Raw genomic sequence first — 19,850 nt, forward strand, 5'->3', positions numbered from 1 at the left:
ACTAGTACAGCTATTCGGCTGTTCTTTTAGACTGCTTTAGCCCAGAAACTTCTGGGCTGTTTTCATACTTTTTCGGACTGTCAAGTGGCTGAAATATCTCTGGAATCATACTGCTGGTTGTTGTTTATCTTGGACTGTTTTTGGGCACCTGTACGGACTTTTCTCTGGGCTGTTTTTATTTTTGACAGTGCGGTCTCCTCTACTGCCCACCTTGTGTTTGTAAAAAGGTTCCTTCACCAGTACAGACTGTTTTCTGCTTCTTTTTGGGTACTGTTGGTCAGTACCTGCAATTTCTGCTTAGAAGAGGAGTTTGAGAAGTGCTGTACCCCTCATTCAGTGTTCATTTTTGGACCACTTCAGCATGGAAATGGCTGGAAATGAGAACAAACCAAATGGAGATGGACTTGTTGGAGCTGTAAACTCTACTGATAACAGTTCATTTCAGATTACTACAGTCAAGTTTGATGGATCAAACTATTTGGAATGGGCCCAATCAGCTGTGATTGCCATTGGAGGGAGGGGAAAACTAAGGTATGTGACGGGAGATACAAAGAAACCAGCACAGGAGGACCCTTTCCTTGCTAAATGGGTTCAAGAAAACTATATGGTTATGACTTGGTTATGTAATTCCATGCAGCCTCATATTAGTAGAAACTATCTTTGGGCAAAGACAACTAAGGAGATTTGGGATAATATGAAGGAAACCTATTCTCAGCCCCTTAATGGTGCTAGAGCCTATAAACTGAAAATGGAAGTGAAGAACCTTAAACAGGAGGAGAAACCTGTGTCAGTATATTTCTCCACCTTGAAATCATTATGGTATGAGATTGATCATCTTGAGACTATTGAGTGGGAGACCCAAAAGGATGCTGCTACATACAGGAAATTGGTTGAGAAAAATAGTGTTTGAATTCCTGGCAGGGCTGAACTCTAACTATGACATTGTAAGACAGCATCTTCTCACCAGAGAGTGTGACTCTTTATCTCAAGCCTACTCCCTTGTACACAGTGAGGAGAATAGAAGAAAAGTTATGTTGCAGATTCCATCTGCGGAATTAGCTTTAGCAGCGATAAAACCAAAGACTGGAAGTGATAAGGAGAGGGAGGTAAAGAAGAATGGAAAGAGGGATGTGTTTTGTGACTACTGTAAGAAGCCAAAACATACCAAGGAACAAGAAGGGAAATGCTAATGCAGCTTTGACCACAAGAGCTTCATCTATAGTTGTGACCACAGGAGCTCCTTCCACTCCCAACACTAGATCTAGTTCTCTTGATGTATTGGCTGCTATTAGGGCTGCTTTATCTCAGTTGGAGAGTGAAGTTGGTGGCTCTGGACAATCTCAAACTACTTCCACCTCTGTTTTTGCCCAGTCAGGTACTAGGGCCTCTGCCTATCATGCCTCTACCCTAGGTAACACTAGCCATTTTTGGATTATTGATTAAGGCGCATCTGATCATATGACCAGTTTATCTTCATTATTTCACACCTATTGCTTGTCCTCTGGCAGAGACAAAGTGTCTATTGCTGATGGCCCTCTTGTCCCTATTTTAGGCAAGGGAGACATCAATGTCTCTGATGCTATTTCCTTATCCTCAGTTCTGCATGTTCCTAAACTAAGCACTAATCTGCTTTCTACCAGTAGTATCACTAAACACCAGAACTGTTTAATAACTTTTTTCCCTATCATTATGTTTTCCAGGATCTGGCTACAAGGAAGGTGATTGGGACTGGCCGTGAGACGAATGGGATCTACTTGCTTGAACATCCACCTAGGAAGAGGAAAGAAGATGGGAAATAGTTTGTGAGTCGGATTATGCTTTGGCATAATCGATGGGGTCATATTTCTTTTGGGTCTTTAAGGAGACTTTTTCCTAATTTGTTTGAGTCAATTCAAGTGTCCAGTTTGAAGTGTGAGTGTTGTGAGTTGGCAAAGCATTGTAGATCAACTTATTCACAAAGTAATAAAAGAAGTTATGCTCTTTTTGAAATAATGCATATTGATGTTTGGGGGCCTTATCATATTCCTACTATGGGTGGGTACAAATACTTTCTATTGTTTGTTGATGACCACTCTCGGTTTTCATGGGTTTACCTCATGCGCTCTCGTGATGAGGTTCCCACTTTGACCCACATTTTTCATCAAATGATCCTAACTCATTTTGGGGTTAAAATAAAAAATCTCAGATCTGATAATGCCAAAGAATATTTTGCAAAACCCCTATCCTCTTATCTCCTTGAACACGGAGTGATTCATCAGAGCACTTGTCTTCATACACCTCAACAGAATGGTGTAGCTGAGAGAAAAAATAGACACATCCTTGAAGTTGCAAGAAGCATCATGCTGAATACTAATGTTCCTATTCGTTTCAAGGGGGATGCCATTCTTACTGTTGTTTATCTGATTAACAGGATTCCATTCCCATTCCTTTCTTATGATCACATTTCAACATCATATAAGTCATTTTTAGCCTCCATTGATGTCATTCCCATTCCTAGAACAGTTCAAGAGGCCCTTATTGTCCCTGAGTGGAAGGATGCAATGAAGGCTGAGATGGATGCCCTTATAAAGAATGATACTTGGGAACTGGTTGATCAACCAAGAGAGAAGAAGCCTGTTGGGTGTAGGTGGATATTCACAGTGAAGTATAATGTTGATGGTACAATTGAAAGGTATAAAGCTAGACTGGTGGCTAAGGGATACACTCAAACTTATGGTATTGGCTACTTGGAGACCTTCGCACCAGTTGCAAAAATGAATACCATCAGGGTTTTACTATCTCTTGCTGCTAACTTCTCTTGGAAGAGACAGGAAAACTAGGAGCTAAGCCTATTGATACTCCCATTGAGCAAAATCATAAGATAAATGCCGAGGATGGTGACCCTCTAGAAGATAAAGTTCTGTATCGACGGCTTGTAGGAAGACTTCTCTACCTATGTCTGACTCGCCCTGACATTTCATACGTTGTAAGTGTTGTGAGTTAGTACATGCACTCTCTCAAGACCTCACACCTTCTTGTTGTTGAGATAATTTTAGCCTACTTGAAGAGGTGTCCAGGCCGAGGTATACTTTTTAAAAATAGTGGCCATATGAAGATTGAAGTATACACTGATGCAGATTGGGCAGGTTGTATTGATGATAGGAGATCTACTTCTGGGTATTGTACCATTGTTGGAGGAAATTTAGTTTCATGGAGGAATAAGAAGCAAAATGTTGTTGCTCGGTCCAGTGCTGAAGCTAAATACAGGTCTATGGCTAATGGTTTTGCTGAAATATTATGACTGAAGTCTCTCCTTACAGAATTGGGAATTGAGTTTGAAAGACCCTTGATGTTGTATTGTGATAATCAGGCGGCCATTAACATTGCTCACAACCCAACACAGCATGATAGAACCAAACACATTGAAGTGGATAGACATTTCATCCGAGAGAAAGTTGCCTCTCAAGAAGTGTGTCTTCCTTATGTTACCACTAATATGCAGCTTACTGATGTCTTTACCAAGGTAGTCAACAAAATCAAGCTTGAGTCAGATTTAAGCAAGTTGGGAATGACCAATATATTTTCCCAACTTGAGGGGGAGTGTAGAGAAAATGGTTGACCAGCTTGTGGTCCCCACCTGCTCATATGTCTTTCTTGTCTATAGTGCTGTTAGAAGACTGTTAGAATCTTTTTTCTGTTGTTTCTAGTGACAGGGGCATTCCTGTCATTGTACACATAATGTTGAAAACCTTATATTTTAAACATCACTTGGGGCGGCAGACTAAGCAAGCCGAACCCTCACATTCTTTTCTATTCTCTCTTCCTCTTCTCTTCTCTCTTCTCATCCTCTTCTCTCCGTTTCCCTTTTCTCCTCTTCATTTTCTGGTTTATTCTTCTTACTAGACAGGTCTGAACCTTCTTGGTTTCAGACAACTAGAAGAATATAATGTCATTGTAAAAAATACTTCCTAACAAATTTTGTTTTACTAGAACATTTATAGAATTTACAAGGTTATAAAAACCAACCATATACAAACTCTAAAATATAAAAGGTTAAAAAATCAGCATATTACAAAATGAAGATAAGCTTAAGTCTTATTTCATCCATAGTTCGTTGAAAGATTAAAAAAGAAAGAATCAAAGCATTATTTAAGAGAGAAAGAAAAGAACATTCCCTTACATGGATTTGTGTTGGGAGTGTAAGGGCATTTTTTGTCCTTTTATATATTTTTGTATTAGGGCACCTAGTCGTGGGCTTCTTTGTAATTTTATTAATTATGTTTAAATGAAGTCTTTCTAGGTGTGAACAGTATCATACCCAATCTTCTTGACAAAACTCTTCTTCCTTTTCTTTTATCATAAAATACCTTTTAACTATTTGAAAGGATTTGGGATCACTAATAGCTGACTAAAGGGGCCTCATCAGTCCAAGATTTTACGATTGTACCAATAAAGGGCCACTAAATCAAGTTGTTGACTCAAACAAAAATACTGGAAATTTTCTTATGAGTATATTTGTGTTTCTGAATTTTCTTTATGATAAAAAAAAGTATTAATTTAAGAAACAACCAAAAGTTTAAAATACCAGAAGAAAAAGAAAAGAAGGAAGCAAGTGCAATGCAGTATTTGCAACCCAAAGACAATATAAAAAAATTTCTATCAATTCTCAACATTTATTACCCAAAAGAAAACTAGACAACCTATTTCAACATCAAACCAAAGGAAAACAACTACCCAAATAAATCCTCAACAAGCAATCTTAACCAAATGTTTACTGATCATCATTCTTTCGCCTTCCACCAGTGCCCCTAATCTAGTACTTCTAGTGGAAAACCCTGTAAGTAATACCAGTAATTACTTCGCCTTTCTCCCCTTTCTTCTTCCCTTCTACCCCTCTAGCCACATTAGGATCCTTCACAATACTACCTTACAACTCCCCACTCTCCTAAGGCTCCACCAATCCCTCTAGTATCTATCCCCCTCCAAAAGGCACTACAATAAATCTATGGCAATCATCAAGCCCTTCCCTCACCCTCTTTCTTCCTCTTCCATCAGTTTAAAAGTATCCCTAGCACATTACCACCTGCCTGTTATTAACTCAACAAATGGTATAAATGCAATCAGATGGAACAATTAATTTCCAATGAAAGAAAAGACATTTACAGGAAATGATACCTTATTGAATTCAAAAAATGGCCCTCACAACGTGTTTCCTCCGCATTCATACAAGTAACAGCTAGGGCTCATCCTTGCTGCCACCACATTAAAACTGGAAGTTTGCCTCTGAAATGGAACCAGTTAGCCCAAGATCTTGTCAAAAAAAAGAGTCTGAACTCTGAAGCACTTGCTTCTACCAAACAAGTCATGAACAACCATTGGTTCCTCGCAAGGTTATACTATATAACCACCTCTAGGAGATGAGACACACCAACATCAGTGCTTTCTCAATGATGGGGTGCCAAAATCTCCAAGAGATGACCACGCAAAAAAGAACTTCCACCACTACCAAAAGTAGATGAATTTCACCTCTAGGCAATCATACCTGTAGAGGAGATGGGCCGAATGGCCCATAGGCTGTCATTCTATGTTGTGTTTATGTTTTCCTCTGTAATGGGCCTTATTCTGGGCCCATACTCTTATATACTCTGTTTTTGTAATTTCTTGCCCACCCAAGGGCCTCTCTGTAATAATTCAAAGATTAACTTAATAAAATGTTTTAGAGTGTTAGAGGGAAGTTTAGTTCGAACCTCTCACTCTCTAACTCTCATTGCCACCAGCTCTCTCTCTCTCTCTCTCTCTCATCTTCTTAATGAAGGGAGTGCGAGATCCATCACATGGATGCCCAAAAAACTTGCGGAATAAGGTGGGCAAATTTCAAAAAATTTCTCTCCCTTCAACTGGGAATCGTATTCCCTATTTTAGAAAAATCATATTTTTCAATGATCAATCTTGAACCATAAACCGAACCAGATTTGAAACGAAACAGTGGGAGAAGGATATACTTGATACAGAGAAATAATATCTCTGAATGGAGGTGTTCATGCCCAAAGAAGATCACCAAAGACTGCTCCCACTGAAGATGAAAGAGTGGATGGAGGAGCAGAATCAGCAGGGTCCGTCCCACGAACCAAACTCTTCAAGAATCCAATGGAGGTAGTGAGCACAACTTCCTATCAGCCTTTCTCCAAAGACTGATATCAAGAACACTTCTTGATCTTCTCCCACCAAGGAGATCGAACCAGCAGTGAGGCAGCAACTGGAGGAGAACACAAGAGCAGAAGATGGCGTAGATGTCTTCTCTCTTGGTTGTCTGAGATCTGATCTCTAGAAGCTTGGATGACTTTTTTTTTATGGTTCGCCACCTCCTATTACAGGCTTAAAGAGATCAGCTCCTGATCCCATCAGGAGTTTCCTAATTCAGATCATTATCTGAATTTGGACTCTCTTTAAGTGATAAGGATAAGACCCGTATCTTATCTACAGATTAGATCAGCCTTCTCCTGATCTTATCAGGAAGTTTCCAGATCTGAATTCAGATATGGTCTCTCTAAGTGGATAGGGTAGGACTCTATCCTATCTGCTGATTTAATCCCAGATCCGCCCCCTTTGTTTAACTAATTAAAACAGGCCAATTCGAAATGGGCTTTAAGCCCAATAAGTCTATGTGCTCAAACTGCTTCCAAACTGCTACCCAGTTGGGCTTCTTTGTATGGCGTGGGACCCAAGCATTGATCTACACATCAGCCACATGGGTTCGGCCCAGCCTTTGTTACAAGGCCTGGCCGAATACACTGTTGTGGACAATGCACCCCCTAAAACCCATCACATGGGCCTCTATTGGACCCAACACTTACATTAAGTGGTCCCTGGGCCAAGCCACCTTATAAAAACTTAGGGACTGTGGGCAGATACAAGATTAGCCCATCAGGTATTACCCTCAGTGGCCTTAAACTTAACCTCTCAGCCCTTAATGATCAAACACTGCCCGACAAGAGAGGACCTCTCCCTCGGCTGCAAGGAACAGTGTTGCACTCTCTGCTTATGTGGATCCCAGGAATTAAAACCTTTTGCAAACATTTTAGAAACCGTAATATATATATATACTTTTATATCTCATATAAAATACATTTTGCAAAACAAATCTCAACGATTGAAATCGGTTGCCGGCAGTCTTGGTTTCCATCAGAGAGAGTGCATCCCCGATCATTACCATTTTCCGACAAAGGGGCTGATCCTGTCACTATGATCACCCACTCAGATGAATTCTCAGACTGTCCCAACATACCCAGGTTTTGACCCCCGCTAAGGATCTCACTGATTGGCATATCAAAGACAGCCCAATCCGACACCTAGTGCAGTATCATAATCGAGTCTAGAGGTCAGGTGTAACTTTCCAGTTTTTGCCCATCAATCTCCAAGGTCCAGGGCAATACTGGAAATCTGGTCCGGTTCAAAGATTTAATTAATCCTACACTGCATGTGCCTTGGGTCTCACCCTGGCGGCTGAGACAGGCCACTCCAACCGACTTGGCCGCACATCAGTGTCAGCCTTATCAGGATTGGTCTCCCCAGACCGACCCACCGGCCGTGAACATTCTAAACTAACACGAGTCTCATTAAGTGTCCAGCTTAAGGGCATAACACAGAAACAAACCACAAGAACATGAATCAAATATGCACTTTATTCATTTACAATAAATGTCAAAAGTACATCATTCTGATTGAAGCTAAGGGCATACAAAGACTGTCTAACACTTAATCTTCTCTTATTTGTTTTCTGGTTTTGCATCTAATCTCAAGCAGTTCTATACTTCAAGAGAGTTGTTTTCAACTTGGTATCAGAGCAGGCCAGAGCTTGGCGTGACCCTCATGTGGTTCTAGTCCAGCCGAATGCATGAGGATGTTCTAGGGCTGGAAGTTTAAAGTCATTTTCCTGGTTCTTGGAGGTCATTGGAAGGTGCCCAAGTCTCTACCCACTTGGAGAATAGTTCGGTGACCAGGAAGAATCAAAGAGAAAGGTGTTCGGCCTGATTTGAAGCTCAAATCAGAGATTCACATACTGTAAGTTACCGCAGTTATTGCTGGGTTATTTTCTTTGCTTAGGAGGGCTGTTAAAGTACTCGAAACCCCTCTCCATTCTTCCCTACTGTTCGACTGTTGCTAGACTGATTCAACTCAAAGATTTCTGGGTTATTTGGGGGAGCAGTTCGGCTGTTGTTGGACTGTCAAGTTGCTGAAACTGGTTTGGACTCAGTGGTATTAGTCTCTAATTCAGCCCAGCCTTTTCTTGGACCTATACGAAATACTGTTGAAGTGGTTTCTATTGGCTATCAGTAGGGTGTTAACTACTACACACAGAGTGTTTGTTAAAAGGCCTCTTAAGGACTGTGGACTGTTATTTCTTCTTTTCGGGACAATGGTTGTTGGGGACCTGGAATACTTTGTGTTTGGAGGTCTGCTGGTTGCCCCTTGAAGGTTGAAATAGTATTTCTTCTTCTAGAAAGAGCTGCCACCGAGCTTGGTTGTCACGGTTGTCAAGACTAAACTGATTTTGTGAGTTGTGTGGTGTTGCCGATTCAGCTCAAACCAAGTTCATCAAGAATCCCTGCACTTTGAGAAACTTATTAAAACCCTAATTGGAACCTTTTCATGATGGACTTCTCAGACCTTGAAAGCAAGAGTGCTGTTGAATATGGACAGACTTTGGGAACCCCAGCTGATTCTATGTTGTCTATAACTATAGTTAAACTTGATGGGACCAACTACTTGGCATGGTCACAATCATTGAAAATCCATATTTGTAGCAGAGGAATATGGGGGTTTGTTTCTGGGAGCAAGAAAGCTCCCCCAAAAGATGATCCATCTTATGAGAGATGGATGAAAGAGAACTACACAGTGATTGGGTGGCTTGTGAATTCAGTGCAGCCACAGATTAGTCAACACTATCTTTGGATGAACTCGACTAAGGAAATCTGGGATAGTGTTGCAGAAACCTACTCCCAGAAATTGAATCTTGCCAGAGCTTATAAACTGAGGAGTGATGTGAAGAATCTAAGACAGGGGGAGAAATCCCTTGGGCATACTTCAAAACCCTGAAATCTTTATGGCAAGAGATTGATCTGATAGAGGCTGTAACATGGGATACCCCCAATGATGCTGAAACATACAGGAAATTAGTCGAAAGGAACAGGGTCTTTGAGTTCCTAACTAGGCTGAATCCTGAATATGATAGATATCACAAAGCAGATCATTTTGTCCAAGGAAAGTGTTTCATTGTCGCAAGCATATGCTTTGGTCAGCAGTGAAGAGAGTAGAAGACAAGTACAGGTTCAAGGAGTTGGCATCAATGATCATTTTGCAAATATGGGGATTAAACCCAAAGAGATTATAGGGGCTCCCAGTGGCACAGGAAAGAAGGAGGTGGTCTGTGAATATTGCAAGAAGCCGAAACACACCAAGAACAAATGCTGGAAATTGCACCCCAGTCTTGTCCCTGTTCGGTTCCAGAAGAAAAATGATAGTAGAAAGACAGGGAGTGCAAATGCAGCCATGGGTACAGATACAGAAGTTGAGTCTGCTTGTGCATAGTTGGCAGCCATGAAAGCTGAGTATGAGAAGTTTGGAAAGATGATCAGCCATCTTGAAGGTGTAACTTCATCATCCAACCCTTCTAGAAATTCAGCCACCACCGCATTTGCTCACTTAGGTATAAGAGCTTCTGCTAACCATGCATCCAGCTCAAGTAATCCTAAGACCCCTTGGATCATAGACTCAGGTGCTTCTGATCACATGACCAACCTTTCCACTTTGTTTGTTTCATATGATTTGCTTCATAGTCGAGACAAAATCACCTTAGCTGATGGTTCTCTTGCCACTATTTTTGGCAAGGGAACTGTCAAGGCTACAAACTCCTTACTCTTATCTTCCACTCTTCCGGTGATGTGTGTCTTCCATTCATTACTTCTGAAGGACAATTGGCAGATTTCCTCACCAAGGGTATTTCCAAGGCAAGGCTTCAACATGACACTGGCAAGCTGGGCATGATTAACATCTATGCTCAGCTTGAGGGGGAGTGTAGAGGTGATGGGCCGAATGGCCCATAGGCTGTCATTCTATGTTGTGTTTATGTTTTCCTCTGTAATGTACCTTATTCTGGGCCCATACTCTTATATACTCTATTTTTGTAATTTCTTGCCCACCCAAGGGCCTCTCTGTAATAATTCAAAGATTAACTTAATAAAATGTTTTAGAGTGTTAGAGGGAGGTTTAGTTCGAACCTCTCACTCTCTAACTCTCATTGCCGCCAGCTCTCTCTCTCTCTCATCTTCTTAATCTTCTCTTGTTTGTTTTCTAGTTTTGCATCTAATCTCAAGCAGTTCTATACTTCAAGAGGGCTGTTGAGGGCTGTTTTCAACTATACCCATGTAGAATAATTCTAAGAAATAGTAAAGGTTGCACATTGGGTTAAGACCACAACTGTTTCAGCATTATGAAGGGATGGAATTGAGTGGCAAATGCATCTACAAAGAAAAATGAGCATTTAATGGAAATCACCAACAACAAATTAATTGAAATTGAATTTTGATCGTTGTAGCTTGTGGAATCCCAAGTCATAAGGTTCTACCACAACTATCGATGAGGTCACAAGTACAAAAGCTTGGTCAAACATTCCAACAACACTCCGACACCAACTTGAAATTATGAACTTTAGATGCCTTGAGTTCCACTTTGTTATTATGCACCTTAGATGCACCAAGTGTGTCCTGCATAAGTCAAATATTTCTTTTTTTAACTGTAAGGTAAAGTACTTCATTAAAATCGAAAAGTCAAAATACAATGAAGCCCCTGTACAAAGAGAAACTGAACAGAGGATATACGATTCTGCCCATTCTCACAATCATAATCTCCTAATGCAACAATCCACCTTAACCAATTTTGATTCCAGAAACAAAAACAAGTCAGGATTGGCCTTGATGAGTGACTCTCTTATTATATTGACACCCATGGAGGCCAACTATAAGCTGCCACATGTCTGGTATTTTGACACATCATCATTTTCAATCTTCATCAGAGTTGATTGCAACAAAGCTTTGGTATACGACAATAGTGGATGTTACAAAAAGCTTTGGTATACGACAATAGTGGATCACTTAGAATGTCTAGGAAATGTTCCGTTTTGTCCCTCATAACATTAATCTTAACAATGTGGATGTTACAAAAAGCCTAGAGTATCTTCATATGCTTCTACAAAAGCTCCACCAAAGTCCCCTATATACATCACAATATGTATTCTTGTAATACATTGAAAAGTACACCTATGTCTTCACATCAACATGCCTGAATGCTATGCATCATTTCAACAACATGATCCCATTATCATAAAGGAAAGTTTTTTCTTCAATAGACGTGAGTTCCTCTAAAGCAATCAACAGCACCCTATAGTCCCCAAAAGGTCTGAGTATCAAGTCTGAGTTCAGGTATAGCGTCTACTTATTTTCTTTTCATTACATATACATAGTTTTTAATAAACCTTCCAGTCTTAACTTGTCACTAAAACATTTTCCAAACTCTAATGATCATTGATTCTGATATGTCTTCTTAGGATGGAATGGTGAAAACGATTCATGTAGCAGGCCCCATATGGTTGGGACAAGATTTTGATGATGATGTATTCTTTTTAATATGAACCTTATGCATTTTTTATTTTTATTTCGTATTTTTATGTTTATAATCTTCTCTGTATAAACTAAAATATCAAGAAATATATACTAAAATTATATGTAATATTTTATGCATTTAGGGTACAATTTCTCTTTATTTCTTAGCAAATTTTTATATTTATTTTCATATATTTGTTTTAATATTAATACTATGTTTTGAAATCTTATTACTTACTTTACTTCATGGTTATAACCTTATTTACTTAAAAAAAAATAATGCAACTATTTAATTTGCATATTTGCTAGTTTATTCATGTATACAACAAATTAGATTTATTGTAATTTCTTTATAAATTTCCAGATACAATGCTTTCTTTCATAGTTCAAATTTTATTAAATCCCTATGTTGTTTACTAAAAAAATTTATTTTACAACTACAACCCTTTCCACCTAAATAAAATAATATTTTTACCTAACATACATATATTCGAACGTTTTTTTTTTCAATATAAGCTAGTGAATGTTTTTCATCGTATACAATTTCCTTAGTGGAACTAAACAGCTTGTAAGTAATTGAGAGTGGATAAAAACTATTTAACAAATTTATTCAATTTTATTATATTCATTTTTTGCTTTACTTGTTTTTATTAAATGAAAATTATATATATTATATTTAGATTGTAAATGGGTGTCCCGCCATCAGGTGTGATGGGCGAACATGTGAACAAGTCTAAAATGCCTATGACATTGGAATTGTTAGTTGTCCAAATATAAGAAAATTGTCAAATATTTCAGAAATATCATATATTAAATTTGTAAAAATTATGAGCATTGTGGAAAAATTGAAAAACATGCAAAAATATAGAACAACATTGTATCAAATGATAAAAGAAGCATATGCACACCTTTTTTAAATTATTATCTTGTACTAAATCATTAAACAAAGACAAAAATCTAAGGTCATAGAAAAAAGAATATGTTTTGAAGTTGTACTATGAACTCTAAGATTCAAAACTACATGATAAGATGAGTTAAAACAGAATCTAAACTCATACAAAATGCAAATGGTTCCAATAGATCAACCCAATAATCTATTACACAAATAAACTAATATTTAACTTCATGTTTGAAATGGACATCAAGCTAGCTCAAAGTGGTAATAACACTGCTATGCTACATTCCAGTAAAATTTTGTGACACTACCCATGGAAATGGAAATATGTCATCCAAACCATCTCTTGTACTCCACATAGTACTGGTAGTTAAAACTATCTCTTGTACTCCAGGCGAGGGACCCCCAAAACGCCCCGAGGCATATACCAGAAGCGCCAACACCTCTGAGGCATGCGCCTCAAGTGCAAGAGGCGTACACCTCATACACCTCATACAACCTCATATAAAAAGAGAAAAAAAGAAAAAAGAAAAAAAAGGAAAGAAAAGAAAAGGAAAGGAAAAGAAAGGGAAGGAAAAAGAAAGAAAGAGAATAAAAAAAGAGAAAAAGAAGAAAAGAAAAGGGAAGGGAAGAAAAGACATTATCTCTTCTCTCTATAGAGTAAATGATAACTCCTGCCCCTGTGTTCATTTTTCCACTATGTTTCTTCTTAAATGGCCCCTCCAAGAAGCCTTCTATCCACATTACATCTATTCCATAAAAAACATTTCCAGTTCCAGCTCCCAAACCTTCGTTCATTTTGCCACAAGCAGAAACTTCATAATTGTTTATCACTATTGCAATCATAGTGCCTTGTTCAGTATTAAATCAGCTGCTTATACACCTATACAACAATCTTCACATCATTCTGAAGGAAAGTTTGGCAATTTGCAGTTATAACAAGGTAATGACAGAAAATCTTAGAGGCTTTGAGCAAAAAGTCAAGGCAAGAATTATATGGAAATGAATAAACAGTTCAAATAGGCAAGAAATTTACCCTAACTTCAAGGGAAACTGTTGGAACTTTTCTAAAAACATCCCTCAAACTGCGGCGTACATAGACATGAAAACCTTGGGCTTCTCGTATTACCGCCTTTCCTGTAACACCATTAACTCCAACAGCCATGCTGATTCCAAGTAACTGCAGAAGATAAATATAGCTTTATACGGAATAATATACATAAAAATAAAAATAAAAATATATATATACAAGTAGGTAGGTCCCAGAACACCACACACAAGAAGACCACTAAGAGTATTGCTCTCATACAAAGATGTAATCCAAGGAGGAAAAAAACAAATAAGAAGATACATTCAATTAAGAAGAAGAAACAGAGAAAACATGACAACAAAAGAGAGACTAATTGAGCAGAGCTTCAAGGGGCAGTCAAGTAAGAAGAGAATTACAATGCCGCTGACAAGTAAGAAGACAAATTCAATTCTAAGCTTATTATATAAACTCAACTACGCTTACATTAGTTGATTTTATTGGCTCTTATATCCTTTTGTGCCGTCTTTTATATGCTGTTTATGCCATTCTTATTGTTGGACATCCAGGGCATTTCTGTAATTATACTTCTTTTATTTTATGATATATAAATACAAATGGAAAGGGCAGATAGCCCATGCTCTAAAACCTTGCATTCTCTTATCTTCTTTATACTCTTGTTCATTTTCATCCCCTATTGTGCTCATTTTTCAATCTAAATTCTAGAAAGAAAGAAAAAAAAAATCTTAAATTTTAATAACATGATGGGTTATCCACTGAAAGAGAAGTCAAAGAAAAGCTTACCTCAGCATGAAGCACATCAAGATGGACAGCTGAAGGATCTTTGTCAGGGCATCCATGCCACAAGAATTCATTTTTCACTTGTAGCTGTCCCAAATCAAGTTGAATGTAACTGCAACATGAATCACATGTTAGAATAAAATATAATAACAGAACAAATTAAGAGAATAAGGGGTCATTTGTTAACAGATGAAGTAGATGAACTGAAAACCTTATTGCTTTGTCTTCTATCATAAGTTTTTAACGAGGTTGAGAGATCCTTAATGGATTAAGCTACAGTTGAGTAGAACACAATACAATACCCTTGAATATTTTAGTATTTAATCATTTCATCTACTAAAAGACAAATCAATAAGTCAATCAACTCAGAAACTTCAGCCATTATCAAAAGGCTACCATGATGCTAAGATAACCATAAAATTTGTTTCAGTGAAATGAGTACGGAGATTGAGAATCCAGATTCCTTCTGTGGATTAGTAGAAATTTAGCATGCAAAAGAGAGGTAAACATATTATATTATCATTTACATGGCCGTCGTTGTCCAAGGATGCTATGGTCATTTTGTTTCACTCTAAACTGTTATTGCAAGTAATAGTCAGGGGCATAATTCTACTTGAAATACATGAGTATATGAGTTAATTAAGTAATTAGTATATGATTAAGATTGAAAGCATACCCATTTTACCCAGGTCTCTCTATTGTTCTTCCACTCACTAACTTAATTTTTCATTCTTCCAATCATTATTTCAATGATTAAAACTATTACATGGAAGGAGATAGGAGAATAGTGAGAAAAGAGAGGATGAGTTCAGTTCAGTGCCAAAAGAGTGGGCTAGCAGCACCAACAGCATTATTTATAATGCAGTAAAACAGGTAAGATGACAAGAGTGCCCTTGTGGCACATAAAGTAATGAAAAACACTAAATTAAAAAAATCCCCCTCAAGTTGGGGCATAAATGTCTATCATGCCCAACTTGTCACAGAGATCATTGTGCGGCAAGTGATGAAGTACAATGTCTATCTTTGCTCTCCAGAACTAGCATAAGGAGTACATACATCCTCATTTACAAGTTTCTCTTTTTGTCGACTTCAATGTACTATCATGGAGGACAGGATTGGTTCCCGTATTGATGGCAGCCTTATTGTCAGAATAGAGTGACATGGGACTATCCACTACAAACCCAGTTCATTTAACAAAGCCATAAGACACAGCCCTGTACTCAACTTCCACACCAAACCTAGCCACAACACTCCACTTCTTACTTCCCCATGTGACTATGTTCCCACCCACAAAGCTGCAGTACCCACTAGTCAATTTTCTAGCATCCACTCATCCAACCTAGTCAGCATTTGTACATACTTCAACCTTCAAATATCCATGCTTATGAAACAATAAGCAAGTTCCTGAAAACTTCTTGAGGTATCTGAGAATCCTCACTGTAGCCTCTAAATCAATAGCCTTAGGGCCCTGCATAAACTAAGGACACCCATAGCATAAACAATTTTAGGTCTGATCAAGGAAAGATAAAAGAGTATTCTTACAAGTTTTTGGAATTGCTTTACATCTTTTAGACTTTCCCCACTATAGTCACCCAACCTGTGATTCGAATCAAGGTGAGTATCAACTGATTTCACTCCCAGGTTACCCATGTCCTTATGGAGATCCAGGATGTATTTCCTTTGTTAAATGAAGATTCCTTTTTGTGAGAGAGCAACTTCAATAGCAAAGGTCTTTGCATAGTCCACTCCATATTCTGTAAACCCTTTTGCCACTATCCAGGCTTTGTACCATCTACCTTGTGCTTTATCCTGAACACCCATTTACACCCTACTAATTCATTCCCTCCAAGAAAATGCAGCAACTCCCAAGTACCATTCTTATGTATGCATTAATTTCTTCTTTCATTGCATTTGTCCATTCAAAAACTAATAGGACCTTTACGACTTTCTTAGGGACAAGGATGCCCTTTCTCTTATGGGGGATGGAATGATTAGTGGCACATGATATGACGCCCTTTCTCTTGCCAATCGGAATGTCTAGATCATTAACAATAGGAATATTAATATCAACAGGGTCAAAAGCATCAATAGGGACAAGACTACCTTGCTGAGAAGGATCTATTGACCCCTTTGATTGTGGAGAAAGACATGGAATGGAGGAGGATCAAAAAGAGGGAGCTGAAACAGAACTGGTTTTCCTTAACCCTAATCTCCCCCAAAGGAGAAATGAGAAAAAAGAGAGCTAATTCTCAAAGAACAGCAATATCCCTTTTGAGAAGAGGGATAACAAAGGAAGATACATGGAATAGCTCTGGGATCAAGTCAACCAGAAGTTGACAGGTCATGGACAAAACAACAACTAGGGGTGCTCACGGTTCAAATAATCAAACCAAGGGCCTATTTTCCAAACAATACCAATTTTTGGAAAACCAGTAACCAAAACCAAACCAAAGCCAATCGGCTAATCGGTTGACTGGTTCAATTAACCATCAGTTTGGTTTGTCAATTTTTTGTTTTTTATTTTTATTATATATATTATAAATAAATATAAAAATATATAATAAAAAACTAGAAATATATATAAAATATTATATTATAATTTTTTTGATAGATAACAGAAAGTATTTCATTAATATAAACAACCATACACATAGGATTACAACCAAGGTCTGGGTACCCCTAAAAACATATCGAATGACAGAAACCACAACAGACACTCCCTACCCATTAACATACAAACCTCCCTGCCCTTCCCTTACCCACAGGGGCACTTGCACACACAGTTTTTCAATTTTTCATGATCACCCCTAACAACAACATCCAAACACTCGCATGGGGATAGAAAATTAAGGGGCTTTGAGAAATAGGAGTTGGCGTGGGGCCTTTACTCCAACAACCAGAATGGCATACAGTTGATAACATATGTAGCAGACAAAATGGCCTCCATCCAAAAACATTTGGGGACATTCATGTATAACAACACTTGCACAACTTCAAGGAGGTGATGGTTCTTCCTTTCTGCAAGGCATTTTGTTGAAGTGTTTTTGCAGATGAACTATAGTGAAGGGATCCACACAGCAAAAAAAGCTCAATGAGATCACCATGAAAATAATATTTGGCATTGTCAGATTGGAAGATTAGAATTTCGATTTAAAATCCAATGAAAATAATGTTGAAAAATCTTTTACAATTTTGGGAACCTCATCTCTAGATTGTATTGTATAAATCCATGTGCATCTGGAATAATCATCCATAAACATCATAAAAACTTATACCATTCTCAAAAGGAAAAAGTAATAGGGCCCCACACATCAGAGTAAAAAATATGGAATGGAAAATTAGATCTTTTATTTCTTGAGAGAAAAGAATTTTAACAATGTTTGCTTAGCATGTCAAAGACTATAACTCAGCTACTGACATGGATACAGATAACTCTAGAAACAAAATCTGTTAAGACTCAAGGACATATGAACAAAACCACAAGTATGACTAACTCTTGATAGTTGAGAAACTGACTCATAGACACTTCTATGGTTGTACAAGGGGAGGAGAGTTATATGGCTATTATGAGTCAACTTTTAGAAGATCATTCTGCCCCAGTGAAAACCACATATAAGCTAGGGTTGGTGGTAAATCTATCCATTGAGAAGGCTAAAGAACTAGTGTTCGATTATTATAAGAAGCTTGATCACACTAGAGACCACAATTGAAAAATACACATCTCCACCCACATTTGACACTAAAAACATTTAGGAATGGGAAGAAAGGGAATACCAATTTAGCTACAACTACAAATACCTAATCAGATTTTCCCCCTTCTTCCAAAGCCTCTGGTAATTCAGAAGTCTTGGAGAAGCTCAGGAGTCTTTCTTTTTTGGAGTCAAAAGAAACTTTTGATTACCATGCCCATGCTCCATTGTTTTGGAATTTGTGTAGTTGATTCTAGAGCCTCAATCCATATGACCTACATACAATAATATTGCTGAACAAAGGTCCAGGATCTTATGGACATGTGGCAAGTTCAAATCTGGTGGATGGAGTGCAAAAGCCTATCACCTCGAGTGCTTCTTTGTGTGTGGGACAGACCACTACTTTCCCAAGTAGCTTCCCTAAATTTACAGCAGCAGAGATAGACATTCTAAATCGGGTTATGGCTCGATTGAAACAATGCACTATTCCTTCCTCATCCTTTGCCAAGACAGGTATGTTTTCTGCCCTTAGTGCTATTCAGCATCATCCGAATGACCCTTGGGTGATTGACTCGGGTGCCTCTGAACATATGACAAACAATTCCTCCTATTTCTCATCTTATCATCTTGGTTTTGGGCAAGATAAAGTAAGAGTTGCTGATGGTTCTCTTTCCCTTATTCATGGAAAAGGGGATGTCCAACTTGGAAAGGATCTTCCTCTTAAATCTGTTTTGCATGATCCAAACTGTACTGCAAATTTGCTTTCAGTTTCTAATATCACCAAATACTTGGATTGTATTGTGACCTTTTTCCCCACACATTGTGTTTTCCAAGATCGGATGACGAGGCAAACGATTGGGAGTGGTCATGAGGCTGGTGGTCTCTACTACCTCAATGAAGATATCAGTTCAGCTCAGCTCATCAAGCTTCAACAAATCACATTGGGGAATGCAAGGAGTCTAGTGCTACCATCTATCTTTGGCATGCTAGATTGGGTCATTTATCTTTTACCTTGTTAAGAGTCTTGTTTCCAGAATTGTTTCAAAATGTGTCAATTGAGAGTATTTTGTGAAGTGTGCCAGTTGTCTAGACATTGTAGAACAAGTTATCCCAGCTCTAGTAAAGAAGTTAATGCTCCTTTTGATTTGATTCATTCCAATGTGTGGGGTCCTTCACCCATTACTTCTATGGATGGTTATCGTTACTTTATCAGTTTTATTGACCAATTTACAAGATGTACTTGGATTTACTTGATGAAAGGAAGAGAGGAAGTACATAGAATCACCATGGTTTTCTATAAAATGATTGAGACTTAGTTTAGGGAAAAGATTAAACAATTCCGTTCTGATAACGCAGGAGAATACTTAGGGATGGCAATTTTCCCCATTTCCCCGATCCCCGTGGAGATCCGCCCCGAATGGGGTGGGGATGGGGATGATTTCTCACCCACGGGGACGGGGAGAGCACTCCCCGCCCCATAGGGACCCCGATCCCTGCCTGTGGGATCCCCACTAATATATATGTATATATGTATATATGTATGTATACGTTATATATGTACACATACGGGGAGAGCACTCCTCCACTTCAGCCCCTGTCGACAGATCCTGCTACTGCTCCTTCTCCCTCAGATCTTGATCTTCCTATTGCTCTGTGGAAAGGTAAACGTACTTGTACTTCTCACCCCATTTCACACTATGTTTCTATTGCTCACCTTTCTACTGCTCATTGCAATTTTATATCATTACTCTCATCTGTTCCCATCCCCAAGACTGTCCAGGAAGCTCTTACCTCCCCAGGGT

General features: G+C 38.4%; 1 protein-coding gene across 2 annotated transcripts in view; it reads right to left on the bottom strand.

Annotated features, from left to right (window-relative positions):
- The window catches only part of LOC104604127 (uncharacterized), a 185,859-nt gene that overhangs the window by 70,961 nt on the left and 95,048 nt on the right, over nt 1-19,850 (bottom strand). For both annotated transcript variants that reach the window (XM_010268359.3, XM_088898921.1), the window contains 2 exons: nt 14,363-14,471; nt 13,568-13,711 (listed from right to left, as the gene is read on the bottom strand). In XM_010268359.3, the coding sequence (XP_010266661.1) occupies nt 13,568-13,711; nt 14,363-14,471 (253 nt within the window). The remainder of the gene's footprint in view (nt 1-13,567; nt 13,712-14,362; nt 14,472-19,850) is intronic.

This window comes from Nelumbo nucifera, chromosome 2 (assembly GCF_055504915.1).
Source record: "Nelumbo nucifera cultivar China Antique chromosome 2, China Antique-T2T, whole genome shotgun sequence".
Classification (NCBI taxonomy): domain Eukaryota; kingdom Viridiplantae; phylum Streptophyta; class Magnoliopsida; order Proteales; family Nelumbonaceae; genus Nelumbo; species Nelumbo nucifera.